The sequence below is a fragment of the Oryzias melastigma genome, linkage group LG24 (assembly GCF_002922805.2).
Source record: "Oryzias melastigma strain HK-1 linkage group LG24, ASM292280v2, whole genome shotgun sequence".
Classification (NCBI taxonomy): Eukaryota; Metazoa; Chordata; class Actinopteri; order Beloniformes; family Adrianichthyidae; genus Oryzias; species Oryzias melastigma.
The window spans coordinates 8,938,314-8,963,075 of record NC_050535.1 but is presented as its reverse complement, the minus strand read 5'-3'; the positions used below and the strand labels follow the sequence as shown (position 1 = coordinate 8,963,075).

Below are 24,762 nucleotides of genomic sequence, written 5' to 3'. Positions count from 1 at the left end.
CTGACTAACGTAAGATTTTTTTTCACTAATTTAACATTTAGCTAATATTTTAACTTGCTATCAACTTCAATGTTTCCGCTTTAGCTTCAGGATTTTTAGCTATCAATTTCAGCATCTTCAGCTATCAGCACTAGCATCTTTAGACGCTAAATTCATCGTACAGCATTTACACTAGCATTATCACAGGTAATGCTATATGTCTAGTTCACAATTATATTAAAAAGTTGCAGTTTTTACGTTTTAAAAATGTAGTTTTCAATAAATGTTTATCCTGTTTGGTCTGTAACCTGCGGTGTGTTTTGGATTTCAGTCCCCTGTGCGATTGAGTGCGACACCTCTGCTTTACACAAATAAATTATAAGTTTAATGTAAAAAGTGTGGGTCCCTTGACCTATTTCTACATTTGAAATGATAGGGTCTTTTATTAAATGATATAAGAAGCTTTAAAATATATTTCAACTGCAGCTTGACAGCAGCTTTGTCCTTGCTTTTGTCCTTCAGCTAGCACTTCCTTTGAATGCCTAATGATCCTGCACCCAGCTGATAAGTGCCGTTTAAGATGTTACGAGTGAGAGTTAATCAAATGAACTTATCTCTAAACAGGTTCATAAATGACAAAAAATTTATTTTTTTGTGATTGAAAAATGAGTTGAGACAAAATTCTTGGTGGTGAAAGTCAGATAATTTTTTTTTAAATAGATGGTAAAATGGCTTAATTATTTAGAAATGACTCATTCCATAATTTGGAGCCACAATTCCAAAAGTCTATGTATTCAATCCCTTTCAGCTGATCAGCTGAGACCACAAAGAAGAGTACAAGTGAAGAAAGTCTGTCTGATTGGCTCGAGCTGCACAGATCAGACATTTAAAAACAAATAAAACCATTTTCATATCTGCTCTGCTGAACACAGGTTGGCAGTGAAGGCCAGCAGGAACCAGAATGATGTGTTCTCGCCTGTGTGATTGGGTTAAAAGCTGAGCAGCTGCATGTTGGGCGATCTGAGAGAGGAAAGCCCCAGCTGATCCCGAGCCAAAGCGCGTCAGGACAATCAAGGCGAGTGCTAACAAAAAGGTCTATAATCTTTTCTAAATCTGGCTGTGGCTAAGTTGTCTACACTTAGGCAATTTCTCACAACTGGAAGAGCTAACTGGATCAAATTTAAGGTCGATGTGTATTCTCACCCTCGGATTGGCGACCGTAGGGGTCAAAATGGAGTCAACCTGGCATGATCCTCGTATGAAATGAGAAAAATAACATTTTTGACATTTTTTCAACATTCTTAATATTTAAAGATGTTTTGCTAATTTAATAGTTTTGTTAAATTTTAGTGTTTTTTTTAAGTTTGTCATCTTGATTATTTGAAATACAGACATTTGTTTAAAATATGTTTTTAACCTCAATTTTTCAAATATTAAAATGTTTAGATAAAAACTTTTATCCTTTTTTAAAAATATTGACTTTTTCCGTGGAATACAAACAGAGTAAGCATGTCTAGCTCTCTGACATATTTAATTTTCATTAAGGATTTTCCATTTTAAATTAAAATAGTAATACAGCTTCATCAAAGTTGACATTTTGATAGATTATCAGGACCTTTTGTCACCAAAAATCAGTTGGAGATTAGTGTACGGCCAGAATTCATACTTGAGGAACATGCAAATTTTCTATTGTTGAAAAATTCAAGGATTTTAACTGTTATTCGTGGTTTAAAAAAACAGTATGGGTCACTTAATTCTGATTTATGAATTTCTAGCCGAAATACACAAACAAAATGTATTTTTTATTTTTTATTTTATTTTTTTTATTTTTATTTTTTTCCCACTGCCTACATGACACTACCTACATTAGCTGCATTTAAATCATCAAATATGGTGCAGGGTGTCTTTTATTTTGAAAGGATGTTATGCAATCCTCCAACAAAAGTTATAAACTGTTGTTTTTTTAACAGCATTTCCTTCTTTATATTTATGTTAAAGTTATACCCAAAAAAAGTATGTTTATCATAGTAGCTACAGTAGCATAAAAATAAATTAGCATTTTTTTATTTATTTTTTTTAAGGAGTTTTTGCCTCAGTCTGGATTGTATTCGGTAAAAATAGACCTGAAAGGCTCTTGAAAGTGTTGACGGTTGCAGACCGCTGGGCTGGGAGAAGGGAAGAAATGGAATTGGGTCTAGAGCTTGTTTGGGACTCAGTGCACATTATACACGTTGGCGTAGACTTTTAACTCCTAATCTAGTTTCCAAATGTAAAAAGACGGTTTATACTACTAAGACAAATGTTACTTTGACTGTGCTAACTCTCAGCTATATTAATAACGCGTAGAAGTAAACTGAGATTTTGACAGAGCGCTGTGTACATCTCAAAATTGCCATGATGTTAGTAATTATGTAAATGTATGTAAAGCGCTGTTTTTTAAATTTATTTTTAAGTTGAGGCTTTTAAGTGTGCCTTGTAGTGCTGAATATACAGTATTCTTTTTTGTGAGGTTTCTAAATAAATTATATGTGCTAAAATTACAGAAATAGAATTGAAAAATTGGTCAAAATAACAGATTTTTCCTTTTTGATGAGGTAGCATTTTGAATGTGAGATACTTAATTGAGCGACTATCTACTTAGTCTATTACGTAGATCAGTAGTGAGACGATAAAAGGGTCCCTCGTTTGATTCCCAAGTGTCCTTGGGGAAGACACTGAGCCTTTAAATGCTTTCCATTTCCCTTTTTATATCCATCGTGTTTTGACCTTGATCGGGACGTCACGTCCTCGAGATCGCAGCTAATGTTTATCTTTGTCAAGTGGCTTTGGACGGCTAAAACAACAGGACTGTTCCTCTTCCTACTTGGATAAAAATGATTAATAAACTGTCGGGCAAATTGAGAGACCAAACACTCTCTGTGGTTTTCAGTTTTAGGAAAATGAAGGGCTAAACATGTCTGCTTTGCATTCACGGTGCATCTCCCTCTCTGATGCACTCAGCCCGTCTCCTCTGCCACGCTTGTTTTTCTTCCCTGCTTCTATCTTCCTGTCTCGTTCCATTTTCAGCTCTCCTTGGCTTTTTGCACATCTCACATTATGCTTTTCATGCTTTTTCAAGAGGGGTCGGGGAGAAACTGTTTTGCTGACTCAGCGTTTATGCCCCCCTCCACTATACTCCATCCCTGCTGCCTCTGCACTCCCACCTTCTGCTGCTCTTTCCCACCATAGATCTTTATCAAGTTTCAAAGCTTTTTTTTGAGGGGGGGCTCCGTCTTCCTCCTCCTTCTTTTCCCCAATTGTGCCACTAACTCACATGTGTCATGTGGATCTGGCCCTCCGGGTAAATATATCCGGCCCTCCAGATCACTTTATTTTATTTTTATTAATGGTCCAATGTTATCTTGAGCTTATTTCTAAGATTTATAATTTTGACAAAATATATTTATGTGGAGAGTAAAATATTAAGTTATGTATTGTTTTAAATGGATTTATTCTGGAATATTCCTGCATTTTAATATTCATAATAGTGTTCAAAAGTTACTGTTTTTAAAGTTTTAAAAATGGGGATTCTGCTAGCTTTTTGGAGTATTTCGGCATTTACAAAGATTTTTTTTTTTAGGCTTTTTTAAGTTTAGCTAATATTGCAGCTACATGCTAGCTGTTTTTCCTAATTTATGCTTTTTTTTGCTGTTTTGGAGTTCAGCTAATATTTCAGCTACATGCTAGCAGTGTTGGCTAATTTGGGCTTTTTTCAGTTTTTTAGTCAGTTTTGGAGTTCAGCTATTTTTTCAACTACATGCTAACTAATTTGACTAACCCATGTTTTTCTTTTCAGTTTTTTAGGCAAATTTGGCATTTAGCTAATATTTTAGCTGGCTTTCAGCTTCAGCATATTTTTAGCTATTTTTTTCAGCTACATGCTAACTAATTTGACTAACCCAAGTTTTTCTCTTCAGTTTTTTAGGTAAATTTGGCATTTAGCTAATATTTTAGCTGGCTTTCAGCTTCAACATTTTCAGCTTCAGCATTTTCAGCTATTTTTTCAGCAACATGCTAACTAATTTGACTAACCCAAGATTTTCTTTTTAGTTTTTTAGGCAAATTTGGCATTTAGCTAATTTTTTAGCTGGCTTTCAGCTTCAGCATTTTCAGCTTTCCGCTTCAGCATTTTCAGCTATCAGCTTCAGTATTTTCAGCTATCATCTTCATTTTTTTCAGCCATCAGCTTCAGCATTTTCAGCTATCAGCTTCAGCATTTTCAGCTATCAATTTCAGCATCTTCAGCTATCAGCACTAGCATCTTTAGTGGCCAAATTCAGCTTACAGCATTCACACTAGCATTATCACAGCTAATGCTATATATCTAGTTCATAATTATGTTAAAAAGTTACGCTTTTAATGTTTTAAAAATAGTTATAGAGTGTTCAATCAATGTTTATCCTCTTTGGCCCACGGCTTAAAGTGTGTTTTAGATTTTGGCCCCTTGTGCGATTGAGTTTGACACCCCTGTACTAACTGGATTCACAAAATGTCAATGCCGAGTTATGTGGAAACAGTTATTTTCATGATGTTTCAGTAACTAACAGATAATGTTGGTACATAATGTGGGATGTTGTTATCCCAATGGATAAAAGGAGAAGATAAGGCAGCCATGGCTAATTTTTCACCAGCTGTGTATATTTTTGTCTGTGTTGAGATCCACTGACCTTTATAGGTCATTAAGATTGAGGAGTATAGTACAGCACATGCTATCACAACTACAAGATCGATGAGGTACGCCACAAATGCTATTGCACTGGGAACCAGACAAATCCGTGGTACGGATACTAACTGAGGAAACAAGCATTGGCCATCTCTACAGGAATTCCATCGAGCCTTATGCCTTGAATGAGGCATGAGTCATTCACACAAACTGGAACAATTTTAGATGGAGGCTTGATGCAAACTGGAGGTACAATTTCAGTAAGAGTAATGCAATAGTGGAAGGAAGCATTGCTGGACTTGGGTACATTACCACAGGATCCAGACTGTCAACAGCAACTGTTAGTGTCCAGTTCCCTCAGGCTGTGGATCAGAAAGCATCAGAATCAATGTCCAAGAAGAAGTGGCAAAGATTCATCGTTACGAAGAGATCAAGAGAAAGAGATAAAACTGGATAGACAGCACCAATGCACAGAAATCAACCCTAAACACAGACTAATTAAGGCTGGTAACTTTCACAAAAGGCTCAATCTCAGTTAAAAGATGGAGATTATTTTGAAAAAAAATAAACCAAGTCGCTGCCATGGTATATAGAAGCAGATTTGCTAAGTATACAGTTAAGTTTCAAAGGACAAGGTATTCTTGTATCAACCTACATGGACAAAAATGACTATTATAGAACCTTGAAGACAAAGATGATTTTAGCACGCACAACATATTTTATGTTTAAAACATTAACAAATAATTACAAAATATGAAGCTGTGATGTTGTGTGGGAGCGATGGAGCCATAACAGACTCTGACATCAGGGGTACTCTGACTCTAATGGTTGTATATCGCAAAATTCTCCAAAACGTATGTTTGAGTGCTCAAGGGACAGTGTTGAAGGGTTTTCTTGTAAGGATTTTGCTAATTTTGTTATCTTAAAAGTATTTTTGCCTATGAAAGTAAGTAACGCTACTTATTCCCAGATGTAGTTATGCTTATAGCTGTGGATGCAGTTTGTGAATAGGAATTACCCCCGCCAGCAAGGCCAAGAGGGCCCCATATGGTTTAAAAGTGGGCAGAAAATGAGGGTCCCAAATGGGTTTGTTCAGTTTCAATGGTGGCACCCCTCGTGTTTGCCCACATTGGCCTAAGTGGGAACTCAGTAGGCCATCTTGCTACGCTGGCCAGCCGCCTGGTGGACAGTAGGTGTGTTTGAGATGACCAAGGCGGACCCGGCGCTGCAGCGCGGTGTATGGTGGTTAGTTTCTGTCACCAACGTCAAATGTGCGGCGTCACGAAGTATCGTGGGAAAAGGGCGGGTTCAAGGCACCTTCCTAAGCCAGTGCAGCCAGAAAATAGGTATTGTGCTACCTAAAGTCGCCTTGAGGACTACAAAACAATGCATTGTTGGAAACGGTGTCCTGAAAGTTCTTGTAATTCGATGTGAAATAACTGGCGCTAAATGAAGTACATCATCTCAGGTGCTTTTCTTTGCCCTCTCCAGCAGCAGCTTGGTCTCGCCGATGATGCAGGTGAGGCGCTGGGTTATCTCAAACACACCTAGCGTAATGAGCTTGCAAGGACCAGTAGAACTAGCTTGCTACGCCATTGAGTCAAGTGGGCACTCAGTAGGTCGGCTTGCTACGATAGGCAGCCACTTGGTGGATACTAGGCAGCTGCCTAGTTAGGATGGGCCGGGAGAGCTAGCTTGCTACGCTATTGGCTCAAGTGAGCACTCAGAAGCCCGGCTTGCTATGCTAGGCAGCCGCCTAGTGGACAACGTAGCAAGATAACTCTGCTAGTCCCTTGCTAGATTGCTACACTGTCCACTAGGCGGCTGGCTAGCGTAGCCAGACAAACCCTTTTCCACATTTTCTGCCCAGTTTTAAACCACATGGGGCCCACCTGGCCTTGCTGGCTGGGAAGTGGCTTGATTTGCTATAAAACTAACAACTCTTATGCCTTTCTAAAGAAGGCTTTGTAAAAATCACAACTTTCACAACTCATTTTATAATACTAGAGCATTAGGTGACAGTACCATGTTTTCCATGATATTGGACTCACCAGAATATAAGGCACACCGTCAATGAATGGTCAATTTTTCAACTTATGTCATGTATAAGGAGCACCAAATTATAAAGAGCATTAAGTTAGCAAGTCAGAGATGTATCACGCTAACTTTAGAACTTCTTTGTGACACGCTTCACTTAAACCACATTAGTGTTTTCACATTACCTTTATCTCACAAGGTTTTTTGTAACATAGAAAAACAAATTAATACTACAAAAGAAAAAAACTATCGTGGCTACGCTAACTCTCAACTCTTATACACCGCTACGCATTAGCGTCTCGACATATTTATAACACCTGACCGTGTTTGCAATACCCCCCTAAAAACATGTTCACATTACCTGTAACTCCAAGCCTTGTTTACAACAAAAAAGGACTGAAGCCGCTAAAAAAAATGTTAGTGTGACTATGCTAGCTCCATGCGGTTTGACACTGCTACACGTTAGCCATGTTAGCATATTTTCAATAGCGCTCAACGAAACATTTTGACACAGCGCCAAATCGCTTCCACATCAGCAAGTACAGCCAGAATTAATACATATATTATTAACATAATCTAAAATAATTATAGTTTTTAAAACTATTTGAGATTTAAATATTAGGCTATATTTTTATTTATTTTTCCAGCCCTATGCTGCAGCAGGAGCCTGTCCTTTATCTGGAGCCTGTCAAACTAGACTTTGTTTATTTTTTTATGTGAGTGATCACCGCAGTGTTGAACTGTTCCGTTTAACGAATGACCATTATCAAGAGAGCCTTCTAAATGAATCCCGGGGACAAGATTAATAGATGTTGGGGGCATAAGATGTGTTTGCTTAAGTGCACGTCACAATGTTTTCCAAGGTGAGGCAGCGGCAAATACTGAACCCAACTGAGTTTAATTGTTTTCCTGCGTAATAAATCACTGTCAAAAGGGGGTGGGGGATATACAAGCATAAACTAATGATTGCATTGTTAGCCATCTATTTTTTTCTACCCCCTTGGTGTGACGGTTCCATGTTTTACTTGGAGGAGTTGGTAGTTTTAATGCATACCTGCTCTCTTCTGTGTCATCTACGCAGCACACAGTGTCGGAATGAGATGGTAGGTGAAGAGACGGGGTATACTAATCAACCCAGATAAGTCACAGAGCCTCTTAATGGCACTTGTGTGTAATTACTCAAACCTGTGGGGACGACAACAGATTTCTGGAGACTGATGGGTTTATAGTTACTGATATTACTGTCGCTAAGAAAGAAATAAAAATCAGAAATATATCTCAAATGACTACTTATAGAAAGGGGAAAAAATAGATGGGCTTTTTTTTTAAGTAATATGTGAAAGTCAAGGCCCGGCGAGGGCCGGATCTGGCACTCCAGGTAATTCTATCCGGCCCTCCAGATCACTTTATTGTTATTAATGGCCTGGTGTTATCTTGCCATTTTTAATTTGTATAATTTGACAAAATATATTTTTATGGAGGGTAAAATATTGAAAGTTATTTAATGTTTTCAGTGGATATTATTATTCATAATTATGTTTAAAAGTTACTGTTTTAAAGTTTTTAAAATGTGCATTCTGCTAGCTTTCTGGACTATTTTGGCATTTACTAATATGTTTTAGGCTATTTTTGAAGTTCAGCTAATGTTTTTGAAGTTTAGCTAATGTTTCAGCTACATGCTAGGTGTTTTACGTAACGTAATTTTTTAGTTTTTTTTGCTAATTTGGCATTTAGCTAATATTTCAGCTGGCTATTAGCTTCAGCGTTCTCAGCTATCATCTCATGCATTTTCAACTATTAGCTTCAGAGTTCTCAGCTATCATCTCATGCATTTTCAACTATTAGCTTCAGCGTTTTCAGCTATTAGCTTCAGCGTTTTTAGCTATCATCTTACGCATTTTCAACTATTAGCTTCAGCGTTTTCAGCCATCATCTTACGCATTTTCAACTATTAGCTTTAGCGTTTTCAGCTATCATCTTACGCATTTTCAACTATTAGCTTTAGCGTTTTCAGCCATCATCTTACACATTTTCAACTATTAGCTTCAGCGTTTTCAGCTATCATCTTACACATTTTCAACTATTAGCTTCAGCGTTTTCAGCTATCATCTTACACATTTTCAACTACCAGCTTTAGCGTTTTCAGCCATCATCTTATGCATTTTCAACTATTAGCTTTAGCGTTTTCAGCTATCATCTTATGCATTTTCAACTATTAGCTTTAGCGTTTTCAGCTATCATCTTACACATTTTCAACTATTAGCTTTAGCGTTTTCAGCCATCATCTTACGCATTTTCAACTATTAGCTTCAGCGTTTTCAGCCATCATCTTACGCATTTTCAACTATTAGCTTTAGCGTTTTCAGCTATCATCTTACGCATTTTCAACTATTAGCTTCAGCGTTTTCAGCCATCATCTTACGCATTTTCAACTATTAGCTTCAGCGTTTTCAGCTATCATCTTAAGCATTTTCAACTATTAGCTTTAGCGTTTTCAGCCATCATCTTACACATTTTCAACTACCAGCTTTAGCGTTTTCAGCTATTAGCTTTAGGGTTTTTAGCTCTCAGTTTTAGCATCATCAGCTATCAGCACTAGCACCTTATGCTGCCAAATTCAGCTTACAGCATTCACGCTAGCATTATCGCAGGTAAAGCTATATATCTAGTTGATAATTTTGTTTAAAAGTTACAGTTTTAAAGTTTAAAAAGTTTAGTTTTAAAGTGTTCAATCAAGTTCATCCTTCTCGGCCCGCGACCTAAGGTGTGTTTTGCATTTTTGCCCCTTATGCGATTGAGTTTGACACCCCTGTTTTAAGTCAAACATCTGTTTTTTCTTAAAGTAAACAGAAACAGACTAATATTACCACAGAACATTCAGTTTGTCCTCTTTATTCATTGGACATAAGCCTATGCCTTACGGCTTATCAATAGATCTCATTTAAGTAGTACATTTTAATGTTGCATTTCTGTATTTTCTTTCTTTATTGTGTTTTCCAAGAGTCTGCTGTGTGCTGTCCATCCAGTTTATGACTTGTTTCCACAGCAGTCCACAGAAACAGTGCAGCCGTAGGGCTTAAAGTGAACTCCCATTAGTTGACCTAAGTCTTTGTGTAGTCAAAGTCTCTCATTTTTACAATTCCATTCACTGCATATTGTTATAGGGCTAGATTTAGAGGGGCATGCCAGAATATTAACTGATAACTTACATAAGATCCTTTTTATGGATGTTAATGACGAGTGAGGGTGTGACATTAAAAGTAGTTCTGATGTCTGTACAATGATAAATAAAGGAATAGAAGCAAACAAAGTACCATATTTTTCAGAGTACAAGTCCCATTTTTTGTATTTGCATAGTTTGTCTTGTACTAAAATGTGACCTGTAAGTGATTATTTTTCCACTAACCATTGCTGGAGGACACTGTAGATGTTTCTGGCTGAGTTTTTTCAAAATGAACACAGACGAGGAGGAATTCAATGGATTTAGTGATTAAAAGTGATATGATAATATTAGTCAGTACTTTGAAGTTCTAGCCGATCCTTCTGCCTTTCCTGCGATAGTGGGCGGGCTTATACAAGACCGTTGACGGGGCGAGCACGAGAACACGGAGCGCTGGAATGTCTGGCTGCAATTCACAGAAGGTTCACAGGTCACTGCGTCGCATCAGCCAATCAGGATTCTGCTTTGGGCATGTGACCTTTTCAGTGACCCGATCAGCGGGTGACCCGCTCGCCCAATACGCTCGGCAGACAGACAGCCGCTGGGGGGAGCGGGGGCATCCTGCTAAGGTGTCCTGAACTGTGATGTTTCTCTTATTTTCATAGAGACAATAGTAAAGAATGTCCCCTATTTTTCCCCCAACTCTGGTTAATGCGGGACATCCTTCAAACTCCGTCACAGAGACACAGAAACACAGCGGAAGCAGCTGTCATCCAGACACACCCACCGAGTGAGATAAAAGCCCCAATAACGAGAAAATCTTAGAAGGATTTTCTTTTTTTTTCTTTCATTTTTGTAGAACTCCTTACAATAAATAAACCTGAAATTATGTCTTCCATTCATTGTGACAGACATCCACACGCTGTCAGGGTGTGTAGCTCAGGATCACATGTTTGACAGGCGGTGATGAAAGAGTGGCGGGCCACCGGTCTGTGGCTCAGAGGTTGGGGAGCTCTGATTTATTGGGAACAGCCAGGAATGTAAAAAAACGTCAAAGGTCTTAACTATGCGTCAATATGTGACGACTTGGGGATGAGAATGTGTCGATTTGGGAAGATATATTCCACATATGTCAAAGTCGAGGCCCGTGGGCCGGATCCGGCCCTCCGAGTAATTAAATCCGCCCCTCAGATGATATATATTTTATTGTTATTAATGGCCCAATGTTTAAATGGATTTTTTTATTCATAAATTTATTAAAAAGTTACGGTTTTAAAGTTATAAAAGTTATATTGTCATTCTGCAGTCTTTTTGGACTATTTTGTTATTCATTAAGATTTTTTTAAGCTGTTTTGGAGTTTAGCTAATATTTCAGCTACATGCTAGTAGTTTTAGCTAATTTAGGCTTTTTTTCTGTTTTTTAGGCAGTTTTGGAGCTTAGCTAATATTTCAGCTACATGCTAGCAGTTTTAGTTAATTTAGGATTTTTCAGTTTTTTACGCAGTTTTGGACTTTAGCTAATATTTAGCTAATTTAGGCTTTTTTTCTTTTTTTCATCCATTTTCGGGTTTAGCTAGTATTTCAGCTAAATGCTAGCTGCTTTGGCTAATTTAGGCTTTTTCCAGTTTTTAAGGGTGTTTTTTAAATTTAGCTAATATTTCAGCTACATGCTACCAGTTTTGGATTATTTGGGCTTTTTTCAGTTTTTTAGGTTGTTTTAGCTAATATTTCAGCTACATGCTAGCAGTTTTAGCTAATTAATTGTTTTTCAATTTTTTGGGCAGTTTTGGAGTTTTAGCTAATATTTCTGCTATATGCTAGCAGTTTTAGCTAATTTAGTTTTTTTCAGTTTTTCAGGCAGTTTTGGAGTTTAGCTAATATTTCAGCTACATGCTAGCAGTTTTGGCTAATTTAGGCTTTTTCAGTTTTTTACGCAGTTTTGGACTTTAGCTAATATTTAAGCTACATGCTAGCAATTTTAGCAAATTTAGACATTTTCAGTTTTTTACGCAGTTTTGGACTTTAGCTAATATTTAAGCTACATGCTAGCAGTTTTAGCAAATTTAGACATTTTCAGTTTTTTATGCAGTTTTGGACTTTAGCTAATATTTCAGCTATATGCTAGCAGTTTTGGCAGTCAAATTGTTCTAGAAAACCAACAACCAGAGATTTCTAAAACAGAATGAGGTGGGAATATCATTCTGGAATCACAGGATACGTTGGATTTGTCTTTGATTTCTTTAAAAATCCTTTATTATGGCACCCCACACTCCCTTCGTTCTCTACCCTCATCTCTGTGTCTGAGCTTTGTACAGATCTTTTTCGAAGTGGTAGCCCCGCCCCCTTTCCGTGTGAGGTGATGTACAAACGGCTGGCTTTGACGTCACTCCATGACAAACGTCATAGCAGCTTTGGCTCCCAGGCTGCCTTTCTCTTCACAGTTGCTTCCTCCCACATTCCTCTCTTCATTCTGTCTCTTCAGATCTTCTGCACACTGTGTGCATTCATCACCAGTCTTTTTTATTTTTGTCATGTTTCGAGGATTTGCCAACGTTTGCTTTATTTCCTTCAGTTTGTGATATTTTCTTTGCACAGTCTTGACATGTTTGAAGAATCCATCGTTTCGCTCACGTGGCACACAAGCTCCCCCGTTTTTTGTTGCATTTTTTTTTTTCCAAAGCTATTCCTGGATCCCACGTATTCATAAAAGCCTCGGTCTGTTTTCTTCATCTGGCTCTCCAGGAGCTTTACTTTGCCAGATGCCCGCTGACTCACCTTTATTTGTCAGAAAAGTTGCCTGTGGCTTTGACTGAAATAGATAAAAGAAGAGCTGTATGAAAGTGAATTATCAGTCAACTTTGACTTCCAGAATAGCTGGGAAAATTTCATCGGACTTGACGAGACGTGAAGCTGACCCAATTTCTGCTTTGGCTTCCTGTCCTCCTGTCGTGCTGCTATTGCTGCCTGCGGTCAGTCAGTCTGTCCACATTCAGAGTTACCGCCGCGTGGTGAGAGGAGGGTTTGAGATTGAGACCTCGCTTGGCTTGAGACGAACGGAGAACTCTCTTGTCAGCAACTGTGATACATTTCCTACAAGGCCGGCCCCATGTGGATAGCGATGAGGCACTTCAGAGTAACTCTGGGTCATGTTTGTTAAAAATCCCAGAACAAATTGACAGCTGAGATGAAAGGGATCTTTGGGAGGAGAGATCCCTTACGTCCCAGAGAATCTCAGGACGGATTTTTATTTACTTACTTTGGGCTCAAATGCATTTTCACTTGCTCTGTTGAGAATGCAGTCGGTTCCTGTAGTCCTGTTTATCCATTTTACATATCCGATGATAAATTCCTTTCAGTTTTAGAGCTTTATTTCTCATCTCCTTATTAAATCGTAATTTAGAAGTCTTTTTTTTTAATGAATTTGAACAAAATTAATTGTGTTTTCTTTGGATTAGACTGAAAAATTCATCACTTTGGACTCTAAAATTAGATTTTGACTTTATAGTTTAATCTGCATATAATTTAAAAATGTTTTGATTGTCATTTTGATTGATTAATAAGTCTAGAAACATTTTCAGACATTTCAAGAAATCTAAAAATGTCACTTAATCACAGAAAATTATCTATTTCCATAAATTTATATCATTTATTTTTATGATCTGATGAATAACTTGTAAATTTTAGACTATGTTAAATAGTTAACACAAAAAGTTATTTTTCTTTATGGTGTAAAATCAAGCTGGAGGAACATTTTGAGTCTGACACAATGTATTTAAAGATTAAGACAGTGCCGCAGGTTCAGACTCGACAAATGTAGAAATACTTTGATTTTATGGATGGAAATTGAATTTGCATCAGTTTTTTAAGCATTAAACTGGCACATTCAAGCTTAAATGCATATATATGTTCAATTTTTGATTAAAATGCGTGGGAGATTTCATTCCAACATATCTTTTGAGTCTTTTTTATATTTATTCCTAATAATTTGAGATAGATTTAAGATTTTCTGATCAAGACGAACAATAAAAAAAATCGTTCTCCCCTCCTCTCTCCTCCTCACCTGCATATTCAGCTTGAATAGATATTACTGTCCCACTCCAGGCTGACACCAGCTTACCCAGGGGAGCATCCTTGAGGATAAGTGGCATTCTAGGTCAAGTACAGAAACATTGGGATGCTCGTGTCTCACCCATGGGAGTCTGAGGGATTCGATACGTGCTGATAACGTTTTTTTGCCTCTCTGTTTCAATCGGGCTACTTTTCATTTGTTTATTTTCCTTCAGCAGAAGAAGTTTTAAATCAGAGTAGCAGTAACTGATCTCAGCATTGTGGCTCAATCTGTTAAATAAGAGGAACTTGTTACGTTCTCCAGCAGTCCTGGACCAGATTGATTTTGCAATTCATCTCTGTTATTGTGCATTCAAAATGTAACTCCCACCACATACTCAAACCTTGTACCATGTGAAAAAGAAATTTTGCACAAAGATGACATAAACTGATATACGCATGGTTGCACCTTTAGTTTTGCTGAGTTTTTGGCTACTTTATTTATGTTTTGTCGTCTGACGACCCGATCTTCAAAATAAGATTTTACCCAAAGTCCAGCTGAATCTCAAATAGTAACTAAAAAAAGTAGCATTACCTGTGATTTTGCTAGTGTGAATTCTTTTTTGCTGAAAGTAGTCACTGAAGATGCTAAAGTGGCATAATTTACTTTAATTGCTGAAGGGATTCGCTAAAAATGTAAAAGCTATTTAAAAAATGTTACATTTTCTATATGACTGGAAATTTTGTTAAAGAAAAGTGCTGAAGTTGATCTAAATTTCTGAAAAAATTGTTGTAAAATTGCTTAAAAACATAATAAATGCCAACTAGCTAAAGTATAGTATGTTGCTAAAATATGAGCTAAACTCCAAATTAGCCCAAAAAACTTGAGTAGATTAGCCAAAAAGGTTTGTTCATTGCTTAAATACTAGCTAAACTAAAAAATATACGAAAATTCTTCAGTAAACTAAATTTGTCGAAAAACGTTAGCCTGTTGCTAAAATAGAAGCTGAACTCAAGATTAACCTCTAAAAACGTTAGCCTGTTGCTAAAATAGAAGCTGAACTCAAGATTAACCTCTAAAAACCTCAACTTATAACAAGTTAGCCAAAAACGTTAGCATGTTGCTGAAATATTAGCTAAACTCCAAATAAGCACAAAAAACCTCAGTAGATAACAAATTAGCCAAAAACGTTAGCATGTTGCTAAAATATTAGCTAAACTCTAAATGACCACACAAAATAATCTCATTAAAAAATAATGAGCCAAAAATGTTAGCATTTTGCTAAAATAGAAGCTAAATTCTAAATGAACCTATAAAAAATCTTGGTAGATAAAAAAATTAGCCAAAAACATTAGCATGTTGCTAAAATAGAAGCTACATTCAAAATTAACCTATAAAAACCTTGGTAGATAACAAATTAGCCAAAAACGTTAGCATGTTGCTAAAATATTAGCTAAACTCTAAATGACCACACAAAAAAATCTCATTAAAAAACAAATGAGCCAAAAATGTTAGCATTTTGCTAAAATAGAAGCTAAATTCTAAATGAACCTATAAAAAATCTTGGTAGATAACAAATTAGCCAAAAACGTTAGCATGTTGCTAAAATATTAGCTTTTTTGATTTAAGTTACTATAAAAGATTTAAACATAGCCATTAATATATTTAATGGCTTATTGCTAATTCACTTGAAATTTTGAAATTTGAAGGCTTTTTCGTTAATATCCTATGATATATTATATTTCAAAAACTAAAGTTTATGAATGCCAAAGTACAAGCAGTGATGTCCTGAACAAGCTTAATGTTTTGATACCAAAATTTCTGAAATAACTGAAAGTGTGATTGAGTTTTTACGTGCCAAAAATCGTACGGAAAGGAGCAGGAGAATCCCTATGGTGTGAATGCTTACGAAACATTCACGCTGTAGGTTGAAATGATGCAGAACGGATTTCACCACTCCCATTTTCCCAGGTGCTCTGCAGAACCTCTAGTTTGTAGCTTTTAAAGCTCCGATGAAAGCCACGGAGTACATTTTTGGGGTCAGTGATGATGTTCTGGTGCTTCAAGAGGAAATTTATGAGAGCTTGAATCAGGAAATGAAGTCGGTGTGTAAAAATGGAAGAGGCCCGCTTGGTCAATAAAGCAGACTGCACAAGTGCAGGTCATTACAGGTGATTTGAGTGTGTCAGCCGTTTGGTTCAATGTGTAGCCCGCAGTGTTCCTCCATCAATAAGAATACTTTTAACTTTGGATTTTTTTTGCACAATAAATGAGCTTTTTTCTTCCACTGCACATTCCTTAACTGGCTCCTTCAGGTTTGGCCGTCCCGGCGTGGAGTGTTACTGTCAGCACGAGAGCGGCGCCGCCGTCATTCAGCTACAGTTCCTCATCAATGAGGTAAGGTCACAAACGCTCGCCAACGCTTATCCAAAACATGTGTTACACTCAGTGTGTGTATAAGTAATCCATCTTTATGTGCATTGTGAGTGAAACACGAGCAAACCTCTTTTTCTTTTCAGATTGTAATAAAAAATAATATTTTATAATTTTAAAGAATTCCTAATCAAATGTCCTAAAACTGAGTTTAAACGTTTATATCGTTATATATTACTTTGCATTCACTGGTCTCATTTTTGTTTATTTGATCTCACTTTTAAATATCTTTTGAAAATCTCTTGTCTATAAAAAAAATTTGAATAAAAATCTTTATTGAATCTTAATTTAATTACAGATATTTTTAGTAGTATTTGTATGTGTGAGTGCGTATATGTCATCAACCTTGTGACTGTGACTCAATGGCTGAAAGCGAGCCTTTGGGAGACGCACGTGCACAGATGCCGTGTTTTAATGAATTATCATTACCTTGGAGAAAGCTGCCACAGAACATAGTGACTCATGAATGTCACATTCTCAGGAAACGGCATCCTTCAGAGCACGTGTCAAAGTCAAGGCCCGGGGGCCGGATCCGGCCCTCCGGGTAATTCCATCCGGCCCTCCAGATCATTTTATTTTATTGCTATTATTGGCCCGATGTTATCTTGAGCTTATTTTAACTTGTATATTTTTGGCAATATATATATATTTTTTAAATAAATTATTGAAACTTATTTAATGTTTTAAGTTGATTTATTCTGGAATAATATTCCTGCGTTTTTATTATTCATAATTTTGTTAAAGTTACAGTTTAAAAGTTTTAAAAATTGGTATTCTGCTAGCTTTTTTGGATTATTTTGGTATTTACAAATTTTTTTAGGCTGTTTTGGAGTTCAGCTAATATTTCAGCTGCATGCTAACTGTTTTACCTAATTTAGGATTTTTTTGTTGCTTTTTAAGGCTATTGGAAATTTAGCTTTTTTAAGCTACATGCTAGCTGTTTTGGCTAATTTCAGCTTTTTTCACTTTTTACTTCAATTTTGGAGTTCAGCTAATATTTCAGCTGTTTTAGCTAATTTAGGATTTTTTTAACTTTTTTAAGGCTATTGGAAATGTAGCATTTCTTTGTAGTTACATGCTAGCTGTTTTGGCTAACTTGAGCTTTCAGCTAAGTTCAGCTAATATTTCAGCTAAATGCTGGCTTTTTGGGGGCAAACTTAGGCCTTTGTCTATTTTTTCAGGCAGTTTTTGAGTTTAGCTAATATTTCAGCTACATGATAACTGTTTTGACTAACCTCAGTTTTTGTTTTTTTTTTTCTTTTTTTTGTCTTTTAGGCTAATTGTTGGCTAATATTTTAGCTGACTATCAACTTCAGTGTTTTTAGCTATCAGTTTCTGTATTTTCAGCTATTAGCATTAGCATCTTAAGCGACCAAATTCAGCTCACAGCACTCACACTACCAGCGCTAATTCTATTTATTTAGTTCATAGTTATGTAAAAAAGTTGCAGTTTTAAAGTTTTAAATATGTAGTTTTAGAGTGTTCAATAAATGTTGATCCTGTTCGGCCCGCGATTTTGGCCCCTTGTGCGATTGAGTTTGACACCCCTGACTTAGAGAATTAGTTCTGGTTATTATTTTATATTAAATAAAGATATTTTTAAATCAATTTAATTACATTTTTTGTAATTTCTCTATAACAGGGGGCGCTGGTGAGCGCGTTGGCTGACGACAGCGTCCACCTGTGGAACCTGAGGCAGAAGAGACCAGCTATCCTCCACTCCCTGAAGTTCAGCAGAGAGAGGTAATCTCTTTAATCCCAAAGTCTGACCCCTCTTGGCGGCGCGACACGCTTCGACTCCCTGAGCGGCGTCAACACTTGCAGCTGCTGTCAGCTGGTAGCGCTCGCGCTCATTCAGTATGCAAAGCGACAACAGTTCAGGTGGCAAATGTGTTTGTCACCTGGAAAACTGTGCTGAAGGTAATGGAGGCGAAGGCCTCCTCTTTTCTGTTGCTCTTTGAACGCAGTTTATCTGGGTCACTTCTTTTGCCTTTGAGGATTTCCCACCTCTGGGGCTCAGACGTGAGCCTGTCCAAACACACGCTTTATTCTGAAGGCTTGGTCCAGCACAAGCAGAACATAAACAGAAATTTGCGTGCAAACATTGAAACTATTTTTTTTTTTTGGTAATTTTCAAAATATCATTTCTATTGGCTGCTTCCATCACACCTTCAAATTCTTAGATTTAGAACTAAGTGTTGGTGGAGACAAAAATCAAACTGTCAAATAACAGCATCTAATACATGGGTTTAATGGATTTAAAATCAACACATGAAACTTTGTTACATTGAGAATAATTTCATGAAATCGTCAAAATAGGATTTCTTGAACTTGTATATCATCTCATATCTAATAACTTTAGTGGTTTTCTTTCCATTCTACTGCTTATTTATAGCTCCAGAAATCTTGTGTGCATCTTTGCAGAGAAACAAAAACACTTTCTTCTCGCCACTCTGAAAAAGCACAGCTTTGTAGTTGTCGCTTTTTTTCTGACTGTAGCGCTAAAGCTTTGTGTGAACTTGTTTGTGTGTCCAAACTAAGGGAAGATGTCAGTTCCACCAAACTTTTCTACTAATAACTCATTGACAGATATTTTTAGCCCAATGGATGAATATATATATATATGTGTGTGTGTGCTTTTACAGATTTTCTTTAATGTTTTAACTAGAGGGAAACCTGCTGGTGCAAAACCCAGTTTTTACAAAAAATAAAATAAGGGAAGTTTTGCACATTTAAGGAAAAATAGATGCAACCTGCAGGTTTTAAAAAATGTAAATTTGACTTAAAAAAATAGTAGACATTAAAAGGTTGGTGATATTAAGTAATATGCTAATTTTATTTACACTATAATTACAAAGGAAGTTTTATTTTGAAAACCTGCGGAATTCTTTCCACCATATCATTCTCTTGACGCATACCAAGGAGCTCGATCACGTGTCAAAAATCCATATGATACTTTCTTAAAGTGGTTGCGTTGATCGCTAAATTTAAAACCCCCAAGCTAGCAAAGTTAGCAAAAAAGAAGGAATGTATTTGGAAAGTTATTTTGTAGAAAAGAGTCGGTGAGGAAACAGAAGAACCATTTACTTCAAAATAAAAGCTCTAAACCAAAGGGCTTGCTAGCATGCTATAGCAGAGCTTGCTAGCTTAATAAAGCAGAGCTCGCTAGTTTGGTACAGCGGACATTGGTAGCACGCTACAGTGGAGCTTGCTAGCTCGATAAAACGGAGTTTGCTACAGCGGAGCTCACTGGCATGCTACAGTAGACCACGCTAGCTTGCTACAACGGAGCTCCTTAGCTTGCTACAACGGAGCTTGCTAACTCAATAAAACGGAGCTCACTACAGCGGAGATCGCTAGCATGCTGCAGCAGAGCTTGGTAGCACGGTACAGCGGACCACGCTAGCATGCTACAGTGGAGCTCGCTAGCTTGCTACAACGGAGCTTGCTGACAAAATATAATGGGGCTTGTTAGCTCAATAAAATGGAGTTTGCTACAGCAGAGATTGCTAGCCCGATACAGCGGAGCTCCGCTAGCTCAATAAAGCGGAGCTCGCTAGCTTAATAAAGTGGAGCTCGCTAGTTAAAAAAAGCGGAGCTCGCTAGCTCAATCAATCAATCAATCAAACTTTATTTATATAGCACTTTTCATATAAAAATAACACAAAGTGCTTTACACTAAAACAAAAGAAACAATAAATAGATAGTATAAAAGCAAGCATAAAAGTAAAAAATAAAACGGGGTCCATTTCCCCCAAACCCGCAACCCCAAGCCCCCCCCCCCATTTTTGGAGAAAAGTCAGACTTTTTGACAAAAGACTATTTTTTCATAAAAGAAACAATAAAAATACTAAAAAGCATAAATATGTCAACAATTTCACCCGTCTAAGCAAGAGAAAAATGTTCGCTAATGCAAAGAAATGGCAAAATACAAAAATAAACTTCTTCAAACTTCTTCACCAGTGATTTGGTTTTTACTGCAGCTTTACAAACTGTTACCCAGTTGTCTCAGTTTGAACTCCTGTTCTCTTTCATCCAATCAAAAAGTTCACAATTTCTTCTGACATTGTAAAGACAAACACACAAAAAGAAACTAATCTTCACAGTTTTTTTTTCCTGAAACGCTGCTAAAGTTCATAGAGAGCAGAATCACCTCACCTCAAGGAAGTTGACATCCACTGTCTTTTCTGATCACAAACGTGCCGACTACCCATCAGTGCCAATCATATCACTTGCCAGTGATTTGGCATGGCCAAAAATTGGGAACGGGTTAAATGTCTGAAGTACTTATCTAAGACGAAGCTGATGTGATGGACAGGTGGCCAGCAGCAGCTTTTAAGGCGGATTGTGTTCTTGAGGAAGAGCTTGACCGCCTCTGACATTTAGTAAGCATTTTGAAAGCAATGACCTGGAGTCACAGCTTTGGAAGACGAGTCGGGTTAGTGCTGTGAGATGTCATGATGGAAAAGGGAGAGCGCAAACTTGCTTGACATTTTTGAGATGGGATGAGGAGAGAAGAAAGTTCAACTCTGAGAGGGAGGGAAAAAAAAGTTGTTTCATGTGGAAAGAAACTTCAAGAATTCAAGAAAAAAGTCTCAAAAGAAATGGGAGATGTTGAGGCTTCATTTGATGTTTGCCGTGCTGAATCATCCAAATAAAGATACGTGGAAATAGTGGAAAAAAAAAGTGTAACAGAAATAGGGCTGCCACGATTAGTCAACTAATCGACTATTAAAATAGTCGACGACAATTTATTGGTCGATTAGTTGTAAGATTTTTTAATTTGGAGTTTAGCTAATATTTCAGTTACATGCTAGCTATTTTGGCTAATTTAGGATGTTTTCTTTTTTTTTAGGCTAATCTGGAGTTTATCTAATATTACAGTTCCATGCTAGCTGTTTTGGCTAGGCTGTTTTGGAGTTAAGCTAATATTTCAGCTACATGCTAGCTGTTTTGGCTAACTTAGTCTTTTTTCAGTGTTTTAATGCTAATTTGGCATTTAGCTAATATTTTATCCGTCTATTAGCTTTAGTGTTTTTAGCAATGGACTTCATTGTTTTTTGCTATCAATTTCAGTATCTTTAGCATCCAAATTCAGCTTACAGCATTCAGACTAGCATTATCGTATGTAATGCTTTATATCTATTTTTTAGTTTGTATAAAGCTAATGATGGTTAAGATGTGTGCTTTACATCCAGTTTGTGCATGACCTGATTAGTCGACTAATCGACTATTAAAATAGTTGGTGACTAATTTATTAGTCGATTAGTTATAAGGTTTTTTTAGTTTGAAGTTTAGCTAATATTTCTGTTACATGCTAGCTATTTTGGCTAATTTAGGATTTTTTTCTGTTTTTTTTAGGCTAGTTTTTAGTTTAGCTAATATTACAGCTGCATGCTAGCTGTTTTGGCTAATTTAGTTTTTTGTTATTGTTGTTTTTTTAGGCTGTTTTGGGGTTTAGCTAATATTTCAGCTACATGCTAGCTGTTTTGGCTAACGTAGGCTTTTTTTAGGCTAATGTGGAGTTTAGCTAATATTTCAGCTACATGCTAGCTGTTTTGGCTAACTTAGGCTTTTTTTCAGTGTTTTCATGCTAATTTGGCATTTAGCTAATATTTTAGCTGTCTATCAGCTTTAGTGTTTTTCAGCTATCAACTTCAGCATCTTCAGCGGCCAAATTCATTTTTTAAGCATTCACACTAGCATTATCGCAGGTAATGCTATATATCTAGTTTTTAGTTAGTTTAAAGCTAATGATGGTTAAGATGTGTGCTTTACATCCAGTTTGTTCATGACCTGATTAGTCGACTAATCGACAACTATTAAAATAGTCGGCGACTAATTTATTAGTCAATTAGTCGTAAGGTTTTTTTAATTTGAATTTTAGCTAATTTTTCAGTTACATGCTAGCTATTTTGGCTAATTTAGGATTTTTTTCTGTTTTTTAGGCTAATTTGGAGTTTAGCTAATGTTTGAGCTGACTGCTAACTATTTTGGATAATTTGGGATTCTTTTAGGCTAATTTGGAGTGTAGCTAATGTTACAGCTACATGCTAGCTGTTTTGGCAAACTTAGGTTTTTTGTGCTGATTAATGCTAATTTGGCATTTAGCTAATATTTTAGCTGTCTATCAGCTTTAGTGTTTTTTTCAGCTATCGACTTCAGTGTTTTTATCTTTCAATTTCGGCATCTTTATCAGCCAAATTCAGCTTTCAGCATTCACATTAGCATTAAATCCAGTTTGCGCAGGATCCGATTTGCCAAGTAATTGGAAAAAATAATCTATGATTAGTCAACTATTAAAACAATCGTTGGTGGCAGCCCTATAAAGTAAACACTTCGCTTGTCAAAGAAAATCAGCTCAGGTGAACAGCAAGGGTCTTTTTTTTTTTTTTTGGAGGTGACAAAGCTTGCTGCAGTGCACAGATTAAGTTTGACAAAGAGCAGTTGTGTTGCAGTGCATTGCATCATCTGATGCGTATCAAGTAATGAACACCAATACCAGACGCACAGGATATGTCATGCAGCACAGATGCAGTCAAGAACATTGAAGATCCTGGAAGTTTAAAAAAAAAATATATATATATATTTTTTTTTGATAACTGATGTTATATTTTGTGTACAAGCTTCAGATTGTTATGATTTATGTCATTGTTTTATGATCCATGTTCCATATTCCATGCGTTCACAGCTGGATAGTGTCGCTTTATGTAACGGTTGATGTGACAGTGTGCTGCTGCATGATGGGTAATTCTTGGAAAGAACCGCTCAGAAGCAGACAGTGGTTTTGGAAACAGGCATTTCTGTCACAGTTGTGAATGAAGATTATTTGAATTTGGAAATGGTTTATTTCAAGCAATCAAAGCAAAAACGAGGTAGACAACAGAAATATATATATCTGTACAAAGATATATCAAACATAGAATTGATTGGAAAATAGGTCCACATACACTATATATAGTAGATAATTCAATTATTATTTATCATAAACTGATATATTAGCTCGTTGGCTTGCAGTACACAAAACAATGAAATGACTAAAAATATGATTATTGTCGAAAGATGATCAAACCCAGGAACTGAAATTGAAGGATTTGATATTAGTTAAAGATTGATCATCTTTTGCTTAATTGTAATAGTGTTATTATGGGATATTGATTATTATATTATGCCATTTTTTTTTTTTTTTTTTTTTAACCCAAATAACTAAAACTGTCATTTTCTAGGACGTAGTTTCGGCAGAGTGGCAATAGTTCACTAGAAATTCACCTCTGAGTTGTTGCTTGATTATTAAAAAAAAGTAAATCAACTTAAACTTTATTCAACTCATTCACAAACCGTTGAAGGATGGTGTGAATCATTCAACGAGGATCCTAACAACGGTAGCCGTAATTCTCCATCAATCATTTGTTGTTTATCAACGTCATACTGACACATTTGGACTTAATTTTGAGCTTCATTTATCACTGAAAATCAATTTATAGTCGGTAAGCAGAATCAGAATTAAAACTACGTTAAGCTATATTCCACTGGATTATAAAGCGGATTTTCTATTTTTGAACACATTCTAGGATTTAAAGTCCGTTTCATGGTTTAAAAATATGGTACGGTCACTTCTTTAGCTCTGATTTAGTTTTTGTTGGTTAAATTTATGAATTTGTGTCTGAAATGCACTAGAAACAGTATAATAAACAGTTTTTTTTAAAAAATCATTAACACTTTCTACTGCATTTTCTGCATTGGCATGATCCTATGGTGTAGGATGGCTTTTATTTTGAAAGGAAGGAAGTCATTCAAAGCTCTGTCAAGTTATAAACTATTTCATATTTTTTTTTAAAAAACAAACTTTCTTTTTTATTGTTTGCTGTGATGAAAAACAGTTTACACTAATTCATAAATCTGAACAAATATAGAATTATTAGCGAAAATATATTCATTTTCACATTAAAGGGAAAATTTAAAAAGGCATTTTGCAAGAAAAAAAATAGGAATTTCAAATAAATTCAATTCAAGAATTTGATTAACTAAAATCTAGTAGCTTTCTTAATAAAATCAATTGTATTAATTGGTCTTAGTTTGCAAGCCCTATTAAATAAGGTAAATAAATAACATTTTAGAGCAATTTTTAGTCAAATCATTGTGATTCAAGAGTATGTCATTATAAAAAGATTGTAGATGTTATGTAGAAAATATGCTTGGAGGGCCACAGGCTCCTTGCTCCGAGTTCTCCGCACTAACAGTTCCGCCCAAAACTTGGAGTTGAATTTCTGATGAACTAGTGCTACTCTGTTTTTTTTGATTTTGGCTAAAGATGGCAAAATCATATGGAGCTAAATAGGGGCCAATATTAGTCAAAACCCAAATATAAAAAAATATATATATATATATTGGTGTTTCGCCCCC

The 24,762-nt window shown here is 36.2% G+C and overlaps 1 protein-coding gene across 5 annotated transcripts in view; it reads left to right on the top strand.

Annotated features, from left to right (window-relative positions):
- stxbp5a (syntaxin binding protein 5a (tomosyn)) overlaps positions 1-24,762 on the top strand; it is a 130,833-nt gene that overhangs the window by 33,708 nt on the left and 72,363 nt on the right. For all 5 annotated transcript variants that reach the window (XM_024290944.2, XM_024290943.2, XM_024290942.2 and 2 more), the window contains exons 3-4: positions 16,242-16,323; positions 18,002-18,102. In XM_024290944.2, coding sequence (XP_024146712.1) covers positions 16,242-16,323; positions 18,002-18,102 — 183 coding nt within the window. The remainder of the gene's footprint in view (positions 1-16,241; positions 16,324-18,001; positions 18,103-24,762) is intronic.